Here is a 24,189-nt window from a genome sequence, read left to right on the forward strand (position 1 = left end):
CTTCACCTCTCCTAAACCTACTCTTTGCCCTTATCTAGAACTTGAAACTTTCTACTCCTCAGTACTTTTTCAAACCATTACCACTTCAGTGACTTTATTTTCTTCTCTTTCCAATTTCAGTTTGGCCTTTGCTGCAACAAGGCAATTCTTTTGTTCTTATTAAGTGATTCCCTCTCTTTTTTCCCATGGAAGCGATTCTCTTTCAAATTTTCCAAACCTCCTCTTATCTTGCATCTTAGAATCTTGCCTCTTGCTTTTTGTGGCAATTGGGTTAAGTGTTTTGCCAGGATCACATAGGTGGTAAGTGTCCAAGGATAGATCTGACTCCAGGGCTGGTGCTCTATCCATGGTGTCATTCAATTGTCCTGCCTTTTCCTTTCATGAGAACTCTAGAGATCACTGTGTATGAACTCCCTTATCTTCCATTCTTTATTTCAAAATCTCTTGCCATGATCCCCTTTTCTCTCCTTTTTATCAATCTCTGATAATTAGATAACCTTTCTTGCTAAGGCTAAATACTCCACATGTATTCTAGATGCTACTTTCTTAAAAATATTGTTATACCAACATTCCCCTCTAATTTTTAATCTCTCCCCCCATGGCTTCCTTCACTATGGCCTTCAAATATGCCCAAATCCCTCCACTCCCATCCCTCACAAATCTTCACTGCCTCTACTACCCCTTAAACAATCATATTTTCTCTTTCCCCTCTTTCTTAGTCAAACTTTTAGGAAAAAAAATATCTACATTTGTTGCCTTTATTCCTCTTCTCTCAACCATTTGTGATTTTGCTTCTGACTTTGTCCTTCAAGTAAAACTATTTTCTCTAAGGTATATGTACAACAATTTAATGTTCAAAACTGATAGTTTTAAAAAATCCTAATCATTCTTGATTATCTGCTACACTTGGCCCTTTTGACCACTGTCTTCTCTTGGATACTGTTGAATCTGTCCCTTTCTTTTCTACATACACAGCCATCACTTTAGTGTTTAGTTTAGTTTTATTTGTTTATTTTTATTTCTATTATACCTGTTTCTGTATTATATCTTTTTACCAGAATATAAGCTCCTTACTGACAGGACGGTTGTTTTATTTAATCTTTGGAATCTAAACATATAGTAAATGCATAATTAGTGCTGAATCAAACTGTTTGCTAAATTTATGTAAATAAGGAGCTGTTGAATGCTAACAAACTAGAATGATAAGTAGCAGTGATTCCCAAGTTCTTTACTGTGGCAAAAATTTGCTCATTTTTAAAGTTTTATTTTTTTACTATGAATTTAATACTCATCAATACAAGTTTTAGAAGAAAAAGAGATTTGTAAGATAAACCATGAACTTCTTTTATATACAGTTAAAAAAGAAATATTTTCAGTTTAACAAGGTAATAACAAAATTATTCTATTCATTGTTCTTTGCCCGTTTCTTTTTTTCTTCTTTTTCTTTGTATGTTATCACTACACACTAACTCCCCTTCCTTCATCCTCCAAGCAGAAATTCTTCTTTAAGTGTAAGTTCAGTCAAACAAACAAATCAGTCTACTGAGGCTATATTTGAAAATGCATGTCTTATTCTTCCTTGATAGTTCCCCATCTCTCTGTAGAGGAGTAGAAAGCATATTTCATCATCGTCTTCTGAAGTCACTATTGGTCTTTGCTTTGATCATAGTTGTAAGGTTTTTAAACTTGTTTATTCTCATATTATTAATGTGGTTATTTCATAAGTGGGTCTCCTTGCTCTATTCATTCTTTCATTCATTTTTTCCCACATTTAATGAAATCCATGATATTTACCATTCTTTTCTTTTAAAATTATCTTTTTATTATAAACAACTGGAAAAACATTCACAAATATGAGTATCTCCAGACAGAAAGACAAATGGAAAAAATGTATTATATATGGAACCACAAATTTCCATATTTGCAGTTCAATTTTTTTAAAAAAAGAATCTTATAATAAATTATATCTATATGCTATTTCCAAACTATTTTGCTTAACTTTGTCTCTATCTCTCTCTGTCTCTCTCTCTGAATCTTTCATTTTATTCTATGTATTTTTTAATGTTTCATTGACTTTTTTGTTCTTTTTCCTTGGGACTCATTTTAACTATCTCCTTTTTATTCCTTCCCTTCCCATAAAACTTCACCATCACACACACACACACACACACACACACACACACACACACACACACACATCTTCCAATAAATAAAATAGTCAAGAAAAATAAATCCACATATATTGACTGTCTCTAAAACAGTTTATATCTCATTCTGCATCTTTAATCCATCTGTTGTTTGTCAAAATATGAGGCAGTGGCTAATGGGGAAATACTTCATCTTTGTTCTTTTGGGATTATGTTTGGTCACTGCATCAATCAGAGATCTTAAGTCTTTCAGAGTTACAATGCTATAATCATTACACAAATTGTTCTTATTCTATTATTCTATCACTCATTCTATTTCAATTCAATTGATACAAGTCTTCCCAGGTTTCTCTGACAATGTTTCTTTCCTAATTTCTTAAACAGTAACATGCCATTTTATGCATATATTTTAATTTGTTCTGGCTTTCTCCAACTGATGGACATCCACTTTTTCCCAATGAGTTTATTACAAAACAGTTGCTATAGCTATTTTTTAATATTAGACTTCTCTTCCTCTTTCTTTGGGAATATAAGCCTAATAGTGGTATTACTGAGTCAAAATAAAATAATAAAAGAATCAGAGAAAGGTCTCTAATGCAATGGTTTTAAGTGGTGCAATTTGGGGGAAAATCATGGATTATGAAGGCATTGCATATAATCTTCATTCAATGAGGAAGTGTCCAAGGATCCATACCAATGAGATAACATTCCTTGAAATCTCTATGTTTAAATATATAGCTACTGTCCACTAGAATCTTACTCTGCTGCCACATTGCTGGTGTGGCAGTTGAGCCATACCTCAAAATACAGAGGTGACCAAGGCTTTTCTCAATTAGGCAGAAATTTTAGATAAATCTATCCTGGGGAACCTTCCTCTTCTATTCCTATTGCAGTCTAGTTATTTCTTGGAGTGGAGCTGACTCTGGGTTCTAGAAAGTTGTGTTAACATCACACACAGTTTCTGTCAAGACCTATAAAAGCAGAAAGGTTGTGAATATAGGCACAAGGATAGATGATTATATGACTGTCATCTAAAGACCAGCCTAGCTAAATTCAGAAAGACTCTTCAACTGGAGTCAATGAATTATTTTAGGCATAGGAATTACTGAAGTGTAACTTTTCATTATAGAGAAGCTGTAGTATGTCTGTGTGAAAAGAGTAATGAGAAAGAATCACTGAGCCTGTGTACTGTCACATTTCTTTGTTGGACTATTGAGATTCATGATTGTAGTCTCCATATACTTAATAAATTTATCCCCATAAAGATAAACTTTGTACTTCTCCCAGCATACACCTAACACAGTATCAAATGAATAATGTTTGTTTCATTGAATTGATGACAGGAGAGAGTATCCTCAGGAACAAAATTATGGTTCCCTAAGGAAACAGCATGTGTATGCTGTAGTTTAAGACAAAGTTAGATTTTAAGTTCCTTAAAAACAGAGTTTGTAAAATGTTTGTAGCAGCCCTTTTTGTAGCATCAAGGAACTGGAAACTGAGTGGATATTCCTCAGTTGGGGAATGGCTGAATAAATTATGGTATATAAATGTAATGGAATATTATTGTTCTATAAGAAATGATCTGTAGACTGATTTAAGAAAGGACTGGAGAGACTTAATGAACTGATGCTAAGTGAAGGAGAACCAAGAGAACATTGTACACAGCAATAACAAGATTATATGATGAACAACTGTGATGTACTTGGCTCTTCTCAACAATTAGGTGATTCAGGCCAATCCAATAGACTTGTGATAGAGAAAGCTATCTGGATCTAGAGAGAGGACTATGGAGACTGAATATGGATGACAACATAGTATTTTCACCTTTGTTGTTGTTTGATTGCTTGTTTTTTCTTTCTCATTTTTTCCCCTTTTTGATCTGATTTTTCTTGTGCAGCAGATAAATTTGGAAATATGTTTAGAAGAATTGCACATATTTAACCTACATTGGATTACTTGTGGTCTAGGGGAGAGAGGTGGAAAAATTTGGAACACGAGGTTTTGCAAGGGTGAATGTTGAAAACTATCTTTCCTTGTATTTTGAAAAATAAAAAGATATCATAAAAAAGAAAATAGAATTTGTATTGCATTTATCTTTGCATTCCCAACATGTACACAGTGTTTGGCACATAGTAAATGCTAAGTAAATGTTTGCTAAATTGGGAATTGTTGAATTCTCCTGGACAGAGAGGACAATATTTAGTCCTTTTTTCCCCAAATAAGACATCTATGCCAGAAAATAAATTTTAATACTACAGAAAGTTCTACAAAGCTAACAACATTGCTTTAAGTTCAAATAAAAAAATTGTTAATCTCTTCTGTAGTTAGAGGAACATCTTTCATTTTATATTTCATGGCTGGAAATAATCCAGGCCTACATGGTTTCATTAGACATGTAAAGCTGGGGAAACAATGTTTACTTAACATTTGAAGTGAGGAATTATATTCAATCTAGAATTAAAGTAAAAAAAAATCCTTTTGAGGTTTCAGGGGTGTGCATTAGGCCTGAAATAAAGCAGAAAATAAAGTCCTTTGAGGCACCATTTCTTCACATTGTGCCAGATTGCTATTTACCAAACTGGAAGCTACTAGCTCTGAGGTCTGTTTTGGATTTCACTCTTAAAATCCCAACTTGTCTGTCATTTAGACAGCTTTCCTAATGCCTAAGTTAGGACAAAGAGTTTAAGAAAAAAAGAAACTATAAAACAGCAAGCATATCACTTTGGGGAGAAAATGGCATCTAGGATAATATGATGGGAATAATATTTAAAATTGTTGATGGTGTACATAATATCTGCACTTTGGAAATTACAATGTATCATTCAAAGGTAATTATGATTACAGACCTATTATTCTACAGCTGGCATGGACCTTAAATGTCATTTACTACAACCCCTTATTTTTAGAAATTAGGAAACTCAGACCAAGGAACATAGAATAATTTGTCCAAGGTGAGCTATTATGTGGGCACTTAAAATGTTACTTTTAGTGAGAAGCGTGCTTGACTTCAAAGATGATATGAAAGGAAATTGTTGTTGAGTCACTTTAGTCATGTTTGACCCTTTGTCATCTTGTTTGGGGTTTTCATTGCAAAAATACTAGAGAACTTTACCATTCCTCTTCCAGTTCTTTTTACAGAGGAGATAATTGAGGCAAATGAGGGTTTAGGGATCTGTCCAGTGTTTGAGACTGGATTTGAACTGAAGTCTTCCTGACTCTAAGCCAATTGTCCCCTGAAAGGAAACAAGTTGTAACAAATTCTAATTTCAACCTTTAGTTTGCTTCTACAATCCAGTGGATGGTTCATTTGTAAATGTAAATATGTTTACACTTTCTAAAATAGCAAGTAATAGGTTCTTATTTTTAAAGTTTCTTAAGAAATGAAATTTGGGCACCATTTTGTAGGTGTATATATTCTTTATTCAGATTCTATGGAATCATATTAGTACTTTTCAGTTTTGACATTCATATAGTATATGTTGTCCCACAACTTGCCCATCATTTCTACTTGAGAAACATCATGTCTTTATCATTCTTATATTACTAAGGTGTAGAACCAACTATCCTAAGTCTTGAAATAGATATAAGAAATTGGGCGAAAAATTACTATCCTAGCTTAAGAAGCAGCAACAGATTTGATTGTCCTGCGGGCAGAAAAAGGAAGCCTCCTTTTTGTTCTCCCTGACTTTTAATGCTTTGTTGATTTTGAATATAAACTCTTGTCCAATTAAACTGAATAGTTTGGAACCTAAATGGTCATGATACATGTTACATTTTATCTGGAGCAAGAAGGACAATTAGCATTAAAGGAGTAAGTCTCTGTTTGCATTTGAATTGGCCAGTTAGAATCATTTGTTAGTTTTCCATTATTAGGAGCTATTAAATCAATCAATCAATAAGAATTTGTTGAGCATATTGTTTTAATATATTGTGGAAAGATATGAGGATATAAAGAAAGACAAAAACAATTCTTTCCCTCAAAGATCTTAGTGGTAAGCGAATTTCCTGGGACAAGCAATACTTTTTAAATGACTTCACTTTATGGCTGACAGCAGTTGTAATATGTGTGTTCTTTTTCTGATACTGATCAGATGAAATGGGATTGAACTGTTTTCTCTAATTTTAGTTAATTCTTAGTAAGATAAATGCTGAATTTTATACCATATACATATTTCACTTTTTAAATTTTGTGTTTTGTAAGAATGGGATATTCAAGAAAATGTGAAAAAAAATTTAGCTCTTAAGACACACATTTCATTGACTATTAAAAACAGTTCACTGGCTGCTGATATGGGGAAGTAAAGCATTTTGAGGATTGTTTAAGTCTGCAATTAAAATGATATGCTGAAATACAAAGGAAAGTTTGGTCAAAAATAAAGACAGCCTCATTAATGTTCAAAAAACAAAGGTAGGTTTCTTTAAATTGGAAGATTAGTGAGAAGATCAGTAAAAACAAGTAAACAAAGATAAAGTATTATTTCTAAGGTCATTGGTTTCCTGGTCTGTACTCTGAACATTACTCAGAAAGGTCTCCTTGGCCCTTTATAGCCCCAAGTGGTAGCATTCTCTTTGCCTTAGAACTGCATCTAGCACCCTCTCCCTTATAACTGACCCCAGCATTCCTCTTTGCATTGGAACTGCAATATAAATCTGTATATGATCAACAGTATATGGCAAATGGAAATGTAGGTAACAAAAATTCACTCCTTAAAAGAATTTAAAAGAAAAGAATTCCTTAAAACAGAATTGGTCAGGTGAAAAAAGAGGCACAAAATCTCAACTGAAGAAAATAATTTCTTAAAACTTAGAATGGGGCAAGTGAAACTTAATGACTCCATGAGATATCAAGAAACAATAAAATGAAATCAAAAGAATAATAAAAAAGAAGAAATGTGAAATAGTTCATTAGAAAAACAGTTGATTTGAAAAATAAATTAAGAAGAAATAGTTTAAGAATCATTTGACTACTTGGTGAAGGCCATTATCAAAGAAAGAGTCTAGACACCATACTTAAAGACACTTCCAAGGAAAACTACCTTGATGTTTTAGATCCAGAGTGTAAAATTTTAAATGAAAGAATCCACCAATTACCTACTAGAAAAAAAAATTCCAAAATGAAAACTCCCAGGAGTTTTATAGCCAAATTACACAGCTCTAAGGTCAAAGAGAAAATAATACTTCAAGCAGTCAGAAAGAAATGATTCGAGTATTGTGGAGTCACAGTCAGTATCATTCAAAATTTGGTGGCTTCTAACATTAAAGGAACATAGGGCCTGAAATATGATGACAAAGGAGGTAAGATTACAATGAAGAATAATCTACCCACAAAGAATGAATATAAAGAATGAGTATGATCCTTCAGGGGAAAATGGATATTTTATCAAAAAGAAGACTTTCAAGCATTCCTGAAGACTAGACCCAAAAAGAAAATTTGACATTCAAACAGAAAACTCAAGAGAAGCATAAAAAGAGAAACATGAAAGAGTAATCATAAGGAACTCAATAAAATTAACCGGTTTACTTTTCTAAATGGGAAGATGATGCATTCTTAAGATCTCTATTATTGCTAGACAGAGTATGAATGAGAATCATTTATGTTGGAATGATCTTCCCCCCTCAAAAAAAAAAAGGGATAAAAGGGATTAGAAAGAGGGATGCACTGGAACAAGGGGAGGAGAGGTAGAATAAGGAAAATTGTCTCATATAAAAGAGGCATGCAAAAAAACCCAAAACAAAACAAAACAAAAAAAAGAGGCATGCAAGGAAAATCTTTTTATAACAGAATGGAAAACAGGTAGTAGTGGACAATACTTGAATGTTCTAATTGGAATTGGTTCAGAGGGTAGACATCCATGCACGTGCACACAGACACACAGACACACAGACACAGACACAGACACACACACACACACATACACTCAATCGTGTATAGAAATATAACTTGCCCAATAGGGAAATGAGAGGGTTAAGTGAATAAGAAAAATGTGGGAGGAATGATAAAAGTGGTTAAAATCAATATAGATTTTTGAGGAGAGACAGGACAAAAAAAAGAGAGAAAAAATAAAAGAAGAAAATGGGACATAGAAAAATACATATCATTACTAGGAGTATGAAAGGGATGAACTCACTCATAAAACAGAAGCAGATAGCAGAATGGATTAGAAATGAGGATCTATGTTGTCTACCAGAGACATACATGAAACAGAAAGACATTCATAGAATTAAAATAAAGAGGTGGAGAAAAATAGGATATAGTTCAGATAAGCTAAAATAAACAGAAGTAGCCACCATGATTCATTCAAAGCAAAAGCAAAAATAAACCCAAATAAAAGGGATAATCAGGGAAATTGCATTTTGCTAAAAGGTATCATTGACAAAGAAGTAATATTTTATAAGAAATTGCTCTACATTGGTTTTTTTGTTTTGTTTTGTTTTGTGTTGTTTCTCTTCCCAGATTATTTTTACCTTGCGAATACAATCCTTCCTTTGCAACAACAACAACAAAAATTCGGTTCTGTACATATATATTGTACCTAAGATATACTATAAGATATTTAATATGTATGGGAATGCCTGCCATCTAGGGGAGGGGGTGGAGGGAAAGAGGGGAAAAACTCGGAACAGAAGGGAGTACAAGGGATAATGTTGTAAAAAAAAAAAAAAAAAAGAAAACTACCTATACATATGTACTGTCAAAGAAAATGTTATAATTATAAAAATTAATAAAAATAGGGAAAAAAAGAAATTTCTCTAATAATAGTTTCATTTTTCAAACATATACTAAATATGGAACTGAGTCAAATTTATAAAACCAAGGGCCATTTCCCAACTGATAAATGGCCAAATGAGTTTTCAGAAAAAAAGAAATCATATCTATCTATAGTCATATGAAAATTTTCTAAATCACTATTGATTAGAGAAATGCAAATTAAAGCAACCAACTTTGTAGTACCATCTCACATCTATTAGAAATGACAAATGTTGGAGGGAGGTAAAAAAATAGGTGGACTAACACACTGTTGGTAGAGCTGTAAACTGATCCAATCATTCTGGCAAATGATTTGGAACTATGACCAAAGGGTTATAAAACCCAGCAAAATCACTACTGGGGGTTTGAAACTCAAAGAAATCAAAGAAAAAAGGAAAGATCTATAGGTTCAGAAATATTTACAGAAGCTATTTTTGTGTTGGCAAAAAATTAGAAATTGAGAGAATGCTTATTAATTGGGAGATGGTTGGACAAGATGTGGTACATGATTGTGAAGGAGTACTATTGTGCTGGGGAAAATTATGAGACGCTGGTTTCAGAAAAATATGACAAAACCAATCAGAACTGATGCAAAGTGAAATAATAACTGGGTTCAGCAACAACAAAATTTTAATGATGATTAATTGTGATAAAAATGCTATCCATTTCCTGAGAGAAAACTGATGAATTCTGAGCTCAAATTGAATTATAATTTTTTTCATTTATTTTTTTCAAATATGGCTGATATAGAAATATATTTTGCATAATTTCACATGTATAATTGCTATCAACATTGCATGCCTTTTCAGTGAATGGAAGAAAGTCTGAGGGGGCAGAGAGAATTTGGAACTCAACATTCAGAAAGAAAATAATGTTTAAAATAAATAATAAAACCCCAAAACAAACAAATAAATAAATAAACAAACCCATAAATAAATAAATGAAGCAATTTCAATAAATTGGTTGATTGATGAAAGTCTTCTGTTGTGACCATATGCTACTAAAACATCATAAAGTTACTATACATATTAATAAAAAATATTCCACACATTATTATTCATAACTACATGGAGATAATTAGAATCTTAATTCATTAATTGGAGAAATAGGATAGTATACTTTCCTCAGTGCCTGTGGTTTTTATACCCTGAAACATCACTTTACCAAGATGGCCTCCTTTGTCCATTGGTGTGAATCTTTCTAGAGTCTTCCATTTTATGGATGTGCTTAACCATGCCTCATTCCTCTCCTAGTTAATATTCTTACTTTTTACATGATTAATCTGCCTTTTTATCCTTAACTTTCCTTAGCACTTTAGGTCCTCTCACCTTGAACATTCTTCTGTCAAACTTGGTCCCTTTTCCCATTGGTGCATTCCTTCCAAGGCAATTGTTAATGGGTCTGAGTCCAATCTAGCTATTCTTCATTCACCATCTGGCTATGGTCCCAAATCTCTGGACTTTACCACCATGTCTTCTCTGCCCCACTTTTCAATTTCCTTTTATGTATGTTTTCCCCATTAGAATGTAAACTCTTTCAGGGCAGGGGCTGTCTTTTTTTTTATGCTTTATTTATATGCTTATCACAGTGCTTAGAAAAAAATAAGTACCAAATAATTGTTGCCTGCTTGCTTGCTGTAAAGAGTGCTGAACTCAAAATTCAAATACCTATGTTAGAATCTTATTTCTACTATTAGAATCCTGGGAAGTCTTAGGAAAGTTAAATAGTCTTTTTTGGCCTCAATTTCCTCATTTTACAATTAAGAAGGTTGAATTAAATAGATTGCTAAGATACCTCCTAGCTTTAAAAATATGATGCCAATAGGATCACAATTAGAAGGATGGTGGTATTTTCTATGGTAATAAGAAAATTTTGAAAAGAAGGCTTGGATTTGGGGGAGGGGTAGAGATAATGCATTCTGTTTTGGACACTTATTTGAGATAGCCACTGGAAATCTACTTTGACATGTCCAATATGCAGCTGGTGATATGCAACTGCAGATAAGGGGAGAAACTAGGACTGTATATATAAACCTGGGAATCATCTGTAAAGAAATAACTGAACTGATAGGAGTTGATGAGCTAATCAAGTAAGAGAGAGCAAAAAGAAAAGAGAAGTGACCCCAAGAAAGAGCCTTAGATATTGTCAAAAATATGGCTGTTCTTTAGTCTAATATATACCTTTTGGGTTTTGTTTTTGTTTTTATTTTCAAAATCATTTGTATGACTTGTTTAAGAAGTTACAAGAACTTAAGATAATGATTAGCTAATATAATTTACATTATGTGATCTAAAGACTACACTAGCAGAACTTAAAGATTTGGAAAGGATTTTAGAATTCATGCTGTCTAATTCTCCACCCAATGTAGGAATCTCTTCTATAGCAACCCAGAAAAATAGTTATTCAAGCTCTATAACAATTCAGACACAAAACACATTCTGGCCATTATACAAAAGACAGATGTTCCATCCATAAATGCATTTTTTTTTCAGAATTATTTACAGAGTTCCAAAACCCATCACCTTAAATATTCATAGACAATGATGGAGGGAAGTCAAAACCCAATTATGTCTCTATGAATAGGCCCAGAAAGGTTTAAAAGATTCTATAGTGCTTCAAATATATATATATATATATATATATATATATATGTATATATATACACCTCTGTATATACACACATGCACATAAGCACAGTATACTGGGGTTTTTTTTGAGGCTGGGGTTAAGTGACTTGCCCAGGGTCACACAGCTAGGAAGTGTTAAGTGTCTGAGATCACATTTGAACTCGGGTCCTCCTGAATTCGAGGCTGGTGCTCTATCCACTGTGCCACCTAGCTGCCCCAACACAGTATACTTTGAATGATAGTTTCTTTAAAAAGACTGGTAGGACTGGAGAAAATCCTTTTCATGCTAATGAGTTCATATAAGCTACTTAATATAGTCTACCTAAAAGGTTCTGAAAAGTACAGATTGCACCTCTACACACAGGTTCACAAATGACACATAAATTAGTTGTTTATAACAGTATTTGGATAAGGAATTGTCAGCAAATATAAGGCATCACCAGCTTGTAGTTTGTAGAATCTTTGCCCCAAAGGATCAGGATTTTCATACAGCTGAAAATATCAGAAACTCAAATTTTAATTCACTTTATTTGGTCCTACAAGGCGTGTCACATATCATGATGAATATCATGCAAACATCTCTACTTCTCTCTTCCCAAATGTCTGCTTGAATCATTACATAGACGTATTTCAAACAATCAGCAGAGATTGCTGAGACACAGCCAGCAGGCAGAGTACGTGTGGCTACCAGCCATGGGATCAGTGTCTGTATCTTTCAAAGACACGTTCCAAAGCCACACTGCAGCAAGCTGGGAGCTGCTGTTCATTATCTGGGAAAATGATAGGGGCATCAGAATAGCAGCTGCTCTAGTCTCCTATGGAGAGATAGGGCATGAGGAAGGAAGGTTAAAGTTGCTATAGGACCTTTCCCCTCCTGCCTGTTTCTACCTCAGAAATCCACAGAAAACTTCTTTCTTCTAAAAGATTGTACAAACACAGTCTGCTGATTGTAGCTTTAGGAAACTGGCTCATTATGTTACGGATATAGTGTGTTTATCAACATATCTTAATTTTATTTTAGTCTTCAGTTATTTGATGTTACTCTGCATTCATTTCTCTTAAATCAAAGTTCATTTTTTCTTATTTGTTATAATAATATAGATTTGTATAAATTATTTAATATGAAACATGAAAAATCAATCTGTGTTAAACACTGCATAAACACAATTAATGAAATAATCTCTACTTGTAGAATCTGTGTTCCCAGAGAACGTCTTCTATATACAATGCTATATCATCCAGATTATGATTGTGATGATTTTATATATACAATGCATGGTTAATAAACAATAGTTAATTACAATTGTTGCTAATTTTTTTAATTAATGAAGTGGATCTATGTTCTTACTGATTTAAGATTCCTTCTACTCTAATGATACAGATCACAACAGGTCCATACCTGCCCATCTTATGTGAATCTCATCTATATCCTTCTATAAATTAACCACAAGGGTTCTCCCCAACTTACTGAAAATCTTTCTCACTTTCTCCCATATTCTGGGTCTATGCTGAAGTACTCATAGAGACTACTTTTACTTGTCAACCTTATCCCATCTTCTCTTTCTATTATGTATAATTCCTTAATATATCTTTTACTAATTCATTTCTGGACTTCCTCAGTTTTATGCTGCACCCTATTATCTCACCATTTGCTTTTCCACTGTACTCTATGTATTATTCATCTTTAAATTTTCGAAAACAGTGGTCTCCTACTAGGCAACTACTGCTACTAGGCAGCAACAACAGTTAAGTGTTTATATTGAGAAAACTGGTCTTCATAGTAATTTTGAGAGAAACTTAGGTTCAATAAAAGGACCCTGAAATTTTTCAGAAGCAACACAAGCTGCTCTTCCATCCAACTCTAAAATTGTCTAGCTCATTGTCCATCTATGTTCCTGCTGTGTACACTGCTGAACAGTTCTATAGAAATCACCAAAGTTACAGGCTGAATTCTGGCAATTTGACAAATAGACATCTTTCATTAGCTTGGTCTTTAATTTATGGACAGATAAGCTCAGGGGTTGTACTAGAGCCAGCTTGAATTGGTTCATGGAAATTAATTGTTACATTTTCAGCATAAGCATTTATGCTTTAGAAATGAGCAAATGTTATAAATAGCAACTTGATTTATTGTTTTTTATTGTTTAGACTTAAATAAGTGATGAAGAAAAAGTTAGTAACTCAGATTAAACTTAAAAGTGAGTGATATGAATATTTTTCCTTACCTGGAGCACCAATTGTCAAATATTGCCAGCATATCCTTGGATAGTCTAAATTAATTTGAATGATTGCAAATCTATAATAGAAAACTCCACAGGGTGATGGGATTGATAAAATCAACACAATGTCTTCCACAAATGGGAGGTCCTCACCATCCTTTCTTAGACTATGAAGTAAATCTCCTTCATTTAGTGGCAATGATTTTGGTAGGCCCTATTTCATGTTTCTTCTATGAGTATAGGCTTGTCATTGAACAGTTTGTTGCTACATCTTCCAAGGAATCCTAAATGATCTCAATGTAAGGACAGAATAAATCTTGTAATAAAAGAGCCTATAAAGTGCTGTTATATTTTAACAATTCAGATGCTTTTTAATATTCAACAAAAATAAGCGTATTTTATAAGCAGATCTTATACTTTTTACATCATTTGATTGTGAGATAGTAAAGTGATCCATTGTTGCATATTATTTGAAAAAGTTTTACTGTTCGCTATAAGTGCCCTCCATGAAGATGCCCTCAACTTATACATAGTTAACCTTCAAAGAGTTTGTATAGCTGTGAGGCATGTTGTTGTTGATGTTCTTATGGTCTTTTCTTCTACAATCAATGTTATTAAAATTTCCCCATGCTTTTGGGATCTTTCTCTCTCTTTAGAACTTTTGTAGCTCAGACTAGTAATGTCTGCATAATTGTCATCTGCAGTATAGGTCTACTTTGTATATAATTAATCTAAATGTTTACTTTTCCCAGCTTTAATCTCTTTAGTACTATTTCTATTTTCTTTATAAGGATCACAGGTCCTATGATGTTAGGGTCCAAGGAAAGCAATTCAACTGTTCTTGAGAGAAAAATAGTTTGTTGTTGTAGTTGTTGTAGTTTTTGCATATATTTTTGATTTTTCTTCTTTTTATGGTCCTTTTCTGCTTTCATCCTTGAATATCCTTGAATATGACTTTGCTTAGTTGGCTATCATGTCATGATTTCTTTAGACTAGTTTTATTCTCCATTTTTCCTAAGCTTTATGAGACAATACTGCTCATAATCATCTATTACATTCTTCAAAAGATTTTATAGAATAGTTTATATTGTGAATTGATGTTGCCTTTGGCAGCCATCTCTCATCATTTGGCAAGTATGTCAAATGTTTGCTAAGGTGCTTACTGAGCTCTTTTAGTCTCTTTGCAACAGAAATTAATTTACATTTATTTAACTTATAGATGTTAAGGTAATTTCTGTAGTCTATTTCTCATTTTTTTATTTCTAATAGCTTGCTTAAGTAATTCAAGGTTAAATCTTTTTTAAAAAAAGAATTAATTTATTTAAAAACAAGATAGAAAAGACAGAAAAAGAAAACAAACAAAAACTCTAAAAAAACATTGCCATGTGCCCAGCAGACATTAAGTTGGATTCAAAATATGTAACAATAAATTTCCATTTCAAGAAAGCATACATTATAATAACAGAAGGAATTGTATTGTGCTTCCTTATAAGATTTTCTTTGTTCTCAGCTTCGCCCTTTTTACTCTATTCTTTCTCTTCCCTTTCTCCCCACTCAAGCAGGTTGCAGTTAAGCATGGATACATTTATGTATACACACACATGTACATATATGCACATATGTATATAAACACACAACAAAACAGAGAAATATACATGCATACATATGTTTTTATATATGCATACACACATAATATAAAACAATATTAATAAAATTGACATATAGTGGTTTCTCTCTTGATTCAATTGTTTTTACATTTGACTTTGTCTAAGATCAATGTTTAAGGTTAAAAAGTTTAAATTGTACCTCATATGTTTTTTCATAACAATCCTTTTTGTTTATTATAAATTATGATCTCAACTCTGATGAATTGATAGTTTGATTATGCACACAAGGCTATCCAGTGATAACTCCCATGTCCATAGTGATCCTTTTTTCTATCTGCTAACTATTGTTATTTTTTGTGAATTTATTTGGTACTTACTATGTTTGAGACATACCAATTTTTTTTTTTTAGGAAAAAAATGTTTATCATACAGAGATGTGAAGCTACTATATAATCTAGAGTTTTATTGTCTCTCATTTTGTTTGTCGGATCTATAAATTTCTCATATATTCCTCTTCATCCTCAACTTTTTCACTGTTGTAGTGCAATATATATTCTTCATAGAATTTGTCATTTAAGACTCAGTAAATAATATCAGTGCAGAAGTTGAAATTTTTTGATGATCTTTTTGAAAATGCTTATCTTTAGCACTAAAATATGTGATGACCAACCATTTCATGAGATTTTTCTTTTTTCTTTTTTTGTTTTGCTGAGGCAATTGGAATTAAGTGACTTGCCCAGGGTCACACAGCTAGGAAGTGTAAGTGTCTGAGATCACATTTAAACTCAGGTCCTCTCTGACTTCAGGGCTGGTGCTCTATCCACTGCATCACCTAGTTGCCGCATAAGATTTTTTTTGTAGCTTTAGGTGTATGATAAACTTCACTTTGACAGTTCCTTCCTTGTCTTTTCAAGGAACACCTATGAACCATCCTTCCAGTTGGCTAAAACTATTTCTTCTGTTTTTATTTATAATAAGAATGTCAAGATGCCTTAGTTGTTCCAGCAATATGCCTTCTTATTATTTATGGGACAAGCACCTCACATTTAGAATACAAGCAGTCAAATGAATATCTATGAACAGTCTATTTTGTGATTCTTAGCACTCTTGGACCCCCTTCTTACTTCTCTACTACTATCACTGCAGAAGCAGTGCTACTAAGGACTACTTGGAATTGAAGGTTGTTTTGATGTATTTGTTGTCCTTGTTAGAAAAGTTGCATCCCTAGATGGCCAGTATATTGAGGCAATCCTTCTCCATGATCAACTAGGCTGGTCCTAAGAAAATAGATATTGTTTCAATGGCCAAATTGAGCTATTTTGGCCAAATACTCAAACTTTATTAATATAGTAGGACCTGTCAGAGCTTGAACTCTACTGGCATAGCCTTTGAGAACACAGGATCACTTTTACTCCAAAATAAAACAACAATGTGGAACTTTGATAGAGGATACTTCCCCTTCCCTAATAAATAAAGAATATAGAGAGCAAATGGTGATGGACAGGGACCTATTTAGTAATGGCAGTATAATATTGAAGAAGCAATTGTTCCTGAATCAATAAACAGTTCTTTACTGAATTTCTCCTTTGCATTCAGCATTGTGCTGGGTACTGGGGAAGTTGATGGTAGAGTGCAGATGTAGTATAAAATGCCTTTGAGAGGCATACAATATAGCAGAGACAACAATTAACATACAACAGTATAAGACAACATGTCATCAAATGACAAATTCTTTGATTGAAACCATAAAAGCTCTTAGTGTTTAAAGGAAAGGAAGATCAATAAAGACAATGTTTTTGGGGAAAATGCTATTTGGAGTGGGGAGAATCATGGGCAGGACTTTGAATTTTGATGGGGATGGGAGGGAATCCATGTGAAGGGAATCTGAGGAAAGATAGAAAGGCAAGAACGAAGGTAACATATTCTCAATTGATTTATATAATGTGTGTATATCCAAAAACATGAAAGAAATTCCACAGGAAGAGAAACATATTTTTCCTTAGTTTTGAAAAAAATCATGCTTTGGGATGATGCAGAAATCCCATATTGATCCCTTAGTGACTGTGAAGATGGAAAGGGGGCACAGTGCCAAAGGGGATTGATGACTAAAAGCCTACTCAGTCTTAAAGGGAGTGGGTGATTCCTACAACACCTCTCTTCTCTTCTCATTAGTATAAGCTTCTTGGGCCCGAGGCAGCATCTCACTTAGACTGTCAATGAGGGGGAAGGGGAATCCCCATCCCATGTAGCAATGATGACTGCATGCATGTATAAATATCCAAATGATCATCAAGTAAATCCTATCTTTAAAATGTCTCTATAAATTTTTTCCTTCCCCATCAATTTCACACATAATCTTTTAACTGGTCTCCTTTGCTTAAGTTTCTTCCCACTGCAAATTAACTTGTATACTATTGTTACATTAATTTTTATAAAACACTATATTTTCATGGCATGCCATTCAAAATAAACACACACACTCACACTAAGTTTTCTGATTACTTATTGGGTTAAGTCTAAAAAGACACGACCTATTATTGCTTTAGCTTCTTTGTAAAATGAAGAACAGAGATAGAAAACATGAATATAAAGACCAGAAAAAAAAACAAAAACAAAAACAAAAACTTAAAGATAAATATAATGGGAGTAACAGATCACTGGGAAAGAAAAGATTTATAAGACTCATTTATAATATAATATTCATTTATAATATAATATTCTGTTATTTTCTGAAAATACTCCCATGTTAAAAGCTAACAAATTACCTCCTAATCAATCAAATACTTAGCGAATACCTATTAAAAGTCTGTTGATTTCTGAATTGGTAAGAACCCAGAAAAATAATTTATATTCTTTGAAAAGCACTATTATCATTAAATTCCTTTCCACTAATCAGTTTTTAAAAAAAAATACTTCACTATATTTCTTATCTCACTGTAAATCAAATAATTTCTCCTTTATTTATTTTTTTTATAAAAATGAAAATTAAAAAAAAAAGTTTTGCTTTTTAGGTTGCATTCTTAATCACTGAGCACCTGGAAAGACCTAGTGTTGAGATTATATTGAGGTCAAATATATAAACATTTATTGATTATATTAAGTGCAAGGTTTACTATGCTTAAAGATGTTTAATGAATCTCACCAAACTTTGATTATGCTATTAATTTTTATGTATATAGCATTTACACACATGATTTGTAACATTTTAATTTATATATATGTGCTTATGTGTTCACTGGTGTTCTGGATTTTAGTTAGGGTAACCATACTTCTACAGATTTAATTATAAGGTCCTCAAAGGAGAGATTTTGCTTTTTATTTTAATATCACATAATTTTTTTTAAAGCTGAAACAGATCTTAGAGGTCATACTACATTTTTTAGAAGACCTTGAGAAGCAAAGTGATTTGCTCCCTCCCCATAGCAAATTGGAATATAGCTCTGATTGGAACCTAAAGCTCCTGACTTTGAGGTAAATCCTTTTCCTAAATCATACTTCCTCTCCTTACACAGTCCAACACAGAGCTTTACACATAGATAATCAATAAATATTGCTGTATCTAATCTACATAATTAAAATCATTGGTATATCTGATCCATATAATTAACAAATATTGATTCAAACTAATCTACATACAATTTCAACAGCCCTTCAAAGATGTTTGGCCAAAAACCAATTTCACTTTTCTAAACTTGTTAAAATGCTCTCTTTTCCCAACTTCAGATTATGCTATGTTGAGGCTACTTTATATAAACCAATGGAACAAACCATACAATTGAGAATTGATATGGAACAGTGAAAAGAGCAAAAGGTTTGTTATCTTAGAACTGGGGTTTCTATCGTGGCTCTGACATGTACTACCTGTATGATGCAGGATAAATCAGCTCTCTGGGCTTTATAATCTTCATTAATAAAATAAGAACGTTAGACAAGTAAATCTCTAATTATCATTAATCTTCACTGGACAATGAGTCTCAAAACTGGGTTCGTTTCATACTGTGACCCTAAATGGGTACTATGGTGTTTTGTGTACATATTATGGTCAATATCAAACCTTTCTAAATATGTTAAGATAAATTCAAGGAATTATAACCTAGGTCAGATTTTTCCACTTTAGAAATTTAAGAGAAATGCCTTCATTTGTTCCATTTGTTCATTTCAGTGCATAATTTATTTTCCATTTAGTAATAGTAACAAAAAAGGGTAGCTGTAATTCCTGCTATGGTTATATAATTTCTAGTTATACTCTCCAAGCTTAGTCATGAGGCTAATTTAAGTCACTGAGTTGTGGTATTACAAAAAGTGGGGGATGTCAATTATTTTCCACATTGGCCCAAAAGAATATCACGGCACGCACACTATCAGGTTTTAAAAGAGATTGCCTTAAACACTATGGACAGTTTTCATTCTTCAACATATTTATGTTCTTTTTTAAGGGCAGAATCTCAATCCTGATGTTAAGGCATAAGATCTATCTTGTTGCCTTTACTAATTTCTCCAAACATAAAATCAGGTCCTCTATTGTCAACTGAATTGAATTCAAGTAGATCCTATAAAAATGGTATACATTTCTATGGCAATTTGGGTGGGGGAAAGGTATCAAAATGCAATATATTTCTTCATGTAGGGAACAGTTTGAGTTTCTTTTTTCTTTTCTTTTTTTTCTTTTTTTGTGCTGAGGCATTTGGGGTTAAATGACTTGCCCAGGGTCACACAGCCAGGAAGTGTTAAGTATCTGAGGCTAGATTTGAACTCGGGTCCTCCTGACTTCAGGACTGGTGCCCTGTCTGCTGCACCACCTACCTGCCTCAAATAGTATGAGTTTTAATCTACATCTCAAATATTGGAGATTTACTCCCAGTAGATACCATGTTAGTAAGACTCATTTGCATATGTCACTTGATGCATTTCAATGAAACTACCAAGTCTCAAATTCATTATCTAATTATGGATGAATATTTGATGTCTGGAAAAGGAATCTTACCTGTATACTGTTAAAAATGACGAAGAGGACCAGCATCCAGAGGTGTCTATAAGCCATATGTAGTCCTCCCCAAAGCCATGTAACGGAAATCAGAGCAAACAGGTATAAAACCAGTGGGATTTCTAGAAATAAGAAAAAAAAAGTTTCAAAATATTGACTATCTACAAAGTTTTTTATTAGTTCCTGTCTTGTGACATTGTGGGGATATACTGAGAATAATAATGGCTAAGAAATATTAGAACTCCCATTCCTATTCCCAACAGTGATAAGATACACTGCTACCTTCACACTCTTTCTTTTTTGCAAATGGATGTAGGAGTAGGTGAGTAGGATGTGGAAAGATGGGAGCTGTTCTTCTCCTAGACTACCACCTGCTGGACTATTTACAAAATACCATCAATGTTTGACTATAATGAAAATACATTCAAATCTAGACTGCTATTCCTATAAACACAGAAACCTGGAAATTCCTCTTAAAAACAGGGAATTAGATGCAAAGCTTTCTTCCATTTGCCAAGTTATGTCCTGAGAACAGAAGTAAAAATGAAATAAAAGATTTCTTTCTATAAGAATGAATAATACCAAACACAAGCATCTACTTTTCTATTTAAGGAGAACTGAAGTTGGAATTATTTTAACACATTGCCCTAGACATTTATCAATATATTTTCAAGTGTCCTTCATTGTAGCACTTTTCTGTGTAAATTTCCTCTTTTTCCTCTTTCCTTTTCCTTTTTCTTTTTTATAGGTGTTTTAAGCTTGAAAAGGGGCATTTAGTATTCATATGGTAGATCACATAAGATTCAGAAAAAGATCTCTGTAAAAGATAAAGCTTAAATTAACTGATCTCTCTGGTTCCTTCCAGCTCTAAATCTATCCCTGTGACCTTAGCACTAATGAGCAAAAGTTCTTTCCTGCAGTGAAATGTCAGCAGAATGGACTCTGAAACTGGACAGACCTCAAAGTACACATCTACCCATTTCTCTCAAATTCAGCCTGGAGTATATGTGTTATTATTCATGCAACTTTAGCATATTTGAGAAGTAAAAGATTTATAAGAAAAGGAAACTGAGGCAGGTTTCTCTTTTTGAGAATCGTTGATGTTAATTGTCTGGTTTGTGATTTTCAATGTAAAAATAAGATAAAATCTACATAAGCAAAACCTAGTGTAATTAAAGGAACCCATGGCCATAGCTTCTTTATAGAAGGCCTGGGGAAAAAAAAGATACATAGATATAGCTAATTTTAATTAGATTTGTTTTTAGTACAAAAATATTGCTTTTACTTATGGCAAAGTCTGGAAAAAATGCCTGAGCCATGATCAGATAATTTGCCAGAATTGGTCCACAATTCGTGCATTGAATTTGTAGATTGCAAACTTTGAACCCACTATGAATACACAAAATTCTATTTATGTCTCTGTACACAGTACAAAAGGACATGTACATTTTTGTATGAACAAATAGGGCAGCTACCTTTGAAAATCTCAACAAGTGTCTAGAACAAAGTACAAAGAAATCAGGTGCTGGGAAAGTCCTATGGGGTAAGACAGCATCATGAAATAGCACTTATCAGCAACATCCATGTTATTTTGGTATCCTGTACAGTAGTGACTTTTCATTTTTCAGGTTAGAACTATTAGGATGAAGAAAAGACAAATGGACACCTAAGTTTCCAATCACATACAGTTCAATATACTAAAGTACAATGCCCAAACTAGTTCTCCAACGTGAAAAATAAGTGATTAAGAACTGTTTGAGTTCAAGTGGATTTATTTATTTTTAATCTCTGTAGAATAAAACAAACCTGACTGATTCCAAAGGACCATCATCAGATCTAAATGCCTTTGAGAGTAAAGTGGGTTTGGAGAGTACAAAATGGAGTATTCATTTAATGAAAATGATCAAGTTTTGGTATTAGCATTATAGAATTTAGAGCCAGAAGGGACAGTGGAGAACATCTAGTTCAATTTGATATATACTTTTATGTGTACTTAAAATGTAAGCTCCCTGAGGAAGGAGAGTTTCATTTTTGTTTTTGTATCTCCAGGACACAGCATAAATCCTTGTATATATAGATGTCTGATAAATCCTGACTAAATAGCTGACAGGAACCTAAGGTTCTGAGACTGTAAGTAAATTTCTCATATTCTCCAAAGCAGCAGATTGAGTATTTGGATCAGATCTTTTGGCTTCAAATCAGTACTCTTTCCATTAACTTCATAATAGCAAACATTTCAAAATAAGTGAACTACTAGTAAGTTTCCTATTAGTTTTAAAGTTTATATTATAAAATGCTATCACTTTAAAAATGTATCAATCTAAAGTAGTATTGACAAATTAGATCACTAATTAACAAAATCTCAAATCATTCTAATAAGAATAATTTAAAATAATAGGAAAGAAAATATATTTGCTTGAGATGTGGTAGTGAGAAAGCTAGGAGATGTCTATGTAACAACCATGTCAAGAGAGCCGAATATAGGTCATTTTTAGGAAGGTAATATTTTCAGCAGGAATGATAACATTAAACAAAATAAAATGTTGTGTTGGACAAGTGCCTAACTTAATTATGAGTCACTCATGAGAAAAAATGGTTTTAAAAGATGGGAGCAAAAACAATTAATTTCTTAAAACTTATAAATTCTAATTCTTCGTGACATTTAAGTTAAACTTATGTGGAAAGAAGAAAGAAACTGAATTAATATTTATTTCTACTGTATTTAGCAGAGAGAGTAGATGTACTCAAGTTGGAAAATAAGGATAGAATTATGTTCATTGCCTTTTTAAAGTGTAGTGAAAAAATTTTATGTTTCCTGTAGCTGTAGTCCTGTTTTATTATTTTATATCACTGACAGTAGTATAGGGATGACACTCTATTGAACTGAGCGTGTATTTTCAGCTTGTGTTTATTATCATTTCTAAAACAGTTTTACTTTTATCCCTTTGGCTTTTTTTCCCTTTTTTTTTTTTCTTCACATAGGAGAGGTATATTAGAAACACTTTTCAAAGTAAAATAGGAGAAGCCAGTCTGAATCCCTGAGGATACAAGATGTAGAGCTTCAAGATAAGGAGTGGGAATGAATGTGGAAGGGTGTGGATTATAGCTCCTTCTTTTTGAAATTAATAGCATTTAGCTAGGGAGTAGTTTCAGGGTGAGGAGATTTCTTGATAAGAAAGTACTTATTGTGTTTCTGGGTTAGCAAGTTTTCTTGACTAGAGTTAAGTATTTAATTAAGTTCTGAATAAACAAGGTGAAGTCATCTCGCTGTATACTCATTGAATAAACCTCAAAACAATAGAAAAAACAAGACCCTGATTTCAGGAAAATACCAAAGCAGCATCAAGAAGGTGGGGGAAGGACAGGTGGCACAACAAGGTATTATAGGGGAATAATGTCCTCTGCAAACTATTCCAAGGAATTCCCAAAGACCCAATGGTAAGAGTTATGAGATCCAGTTAAGATTTCTGAAACTAGTTCAAATTTTGGAATTTTTCTTTTCATTGTCATATTTCTCCAATTCAATGGAGTTTTTGCAAATGTGTGTATGTAAGTGGTTGCAGTTTGCTCTTCTAGCTTTCATTTCCATCAACAATCCCAATAAGTACTATTTTTCACAACTTCTATTTTCACAATGTTATGTCTCACAAATGAGCAAGGGTTCATTTGTTTCTGTATCACTATGCATCTGTTTTGGGAAGAATGTCTCTTTCCAATGTAATCCTGACCAGGATGAAAACCTGAGTTCCCCAGTTAAGAAGAATTTGGGATATTAGTAGTTCAACACTAAAGGAAAAGTATTGTAACTTGAATTCTCAGAAGTCTATTTCTGGTTCAAACCCAGAGTATGAGTCCCC

General features: G+C 32.9%; 1 protein-coding gene across 2 annotated transcripts in view; it reads right to left on the bottom strand.

Moving 5' to 3' along the window:
• Positions 1 to 24,189, bottom strand: part of ADGRV1 (adhesion G protein-coupled receptor V1) — a 710,827-nt gene that overhangs the window by 113,268 nt on the left and 573,370 nt on the right. For both annotated transcript variants that reach the window (XM_074282108.1, XM_074282109.1), the window contains one exon: positions 20,333 to 20,454. In XM_074282108.1, the coding sequence (XP_074138209.1) occupies positions 20,333 to 20,454 (122 nt within the window). The remainder of the gene's footprint in view (positions 1 to 20,332; positions 20,455 to 24,189) is intronic.

Source organism: Sminthopsis crassicaudata, chromosome 1 (genome assembly GCF_048593235.1).
Source record: "Sminthopsis crassicaudata isolate SCR6 chromosome 1, ASM4859323v1, whole genome shotgun sequence".
NCBI lineage: Eukaryota > Metazoa > Chordata > Mammalia > Dasyuromorphia > Dasyuridae > Sminthopsis > Sminthopsis crassicaudata.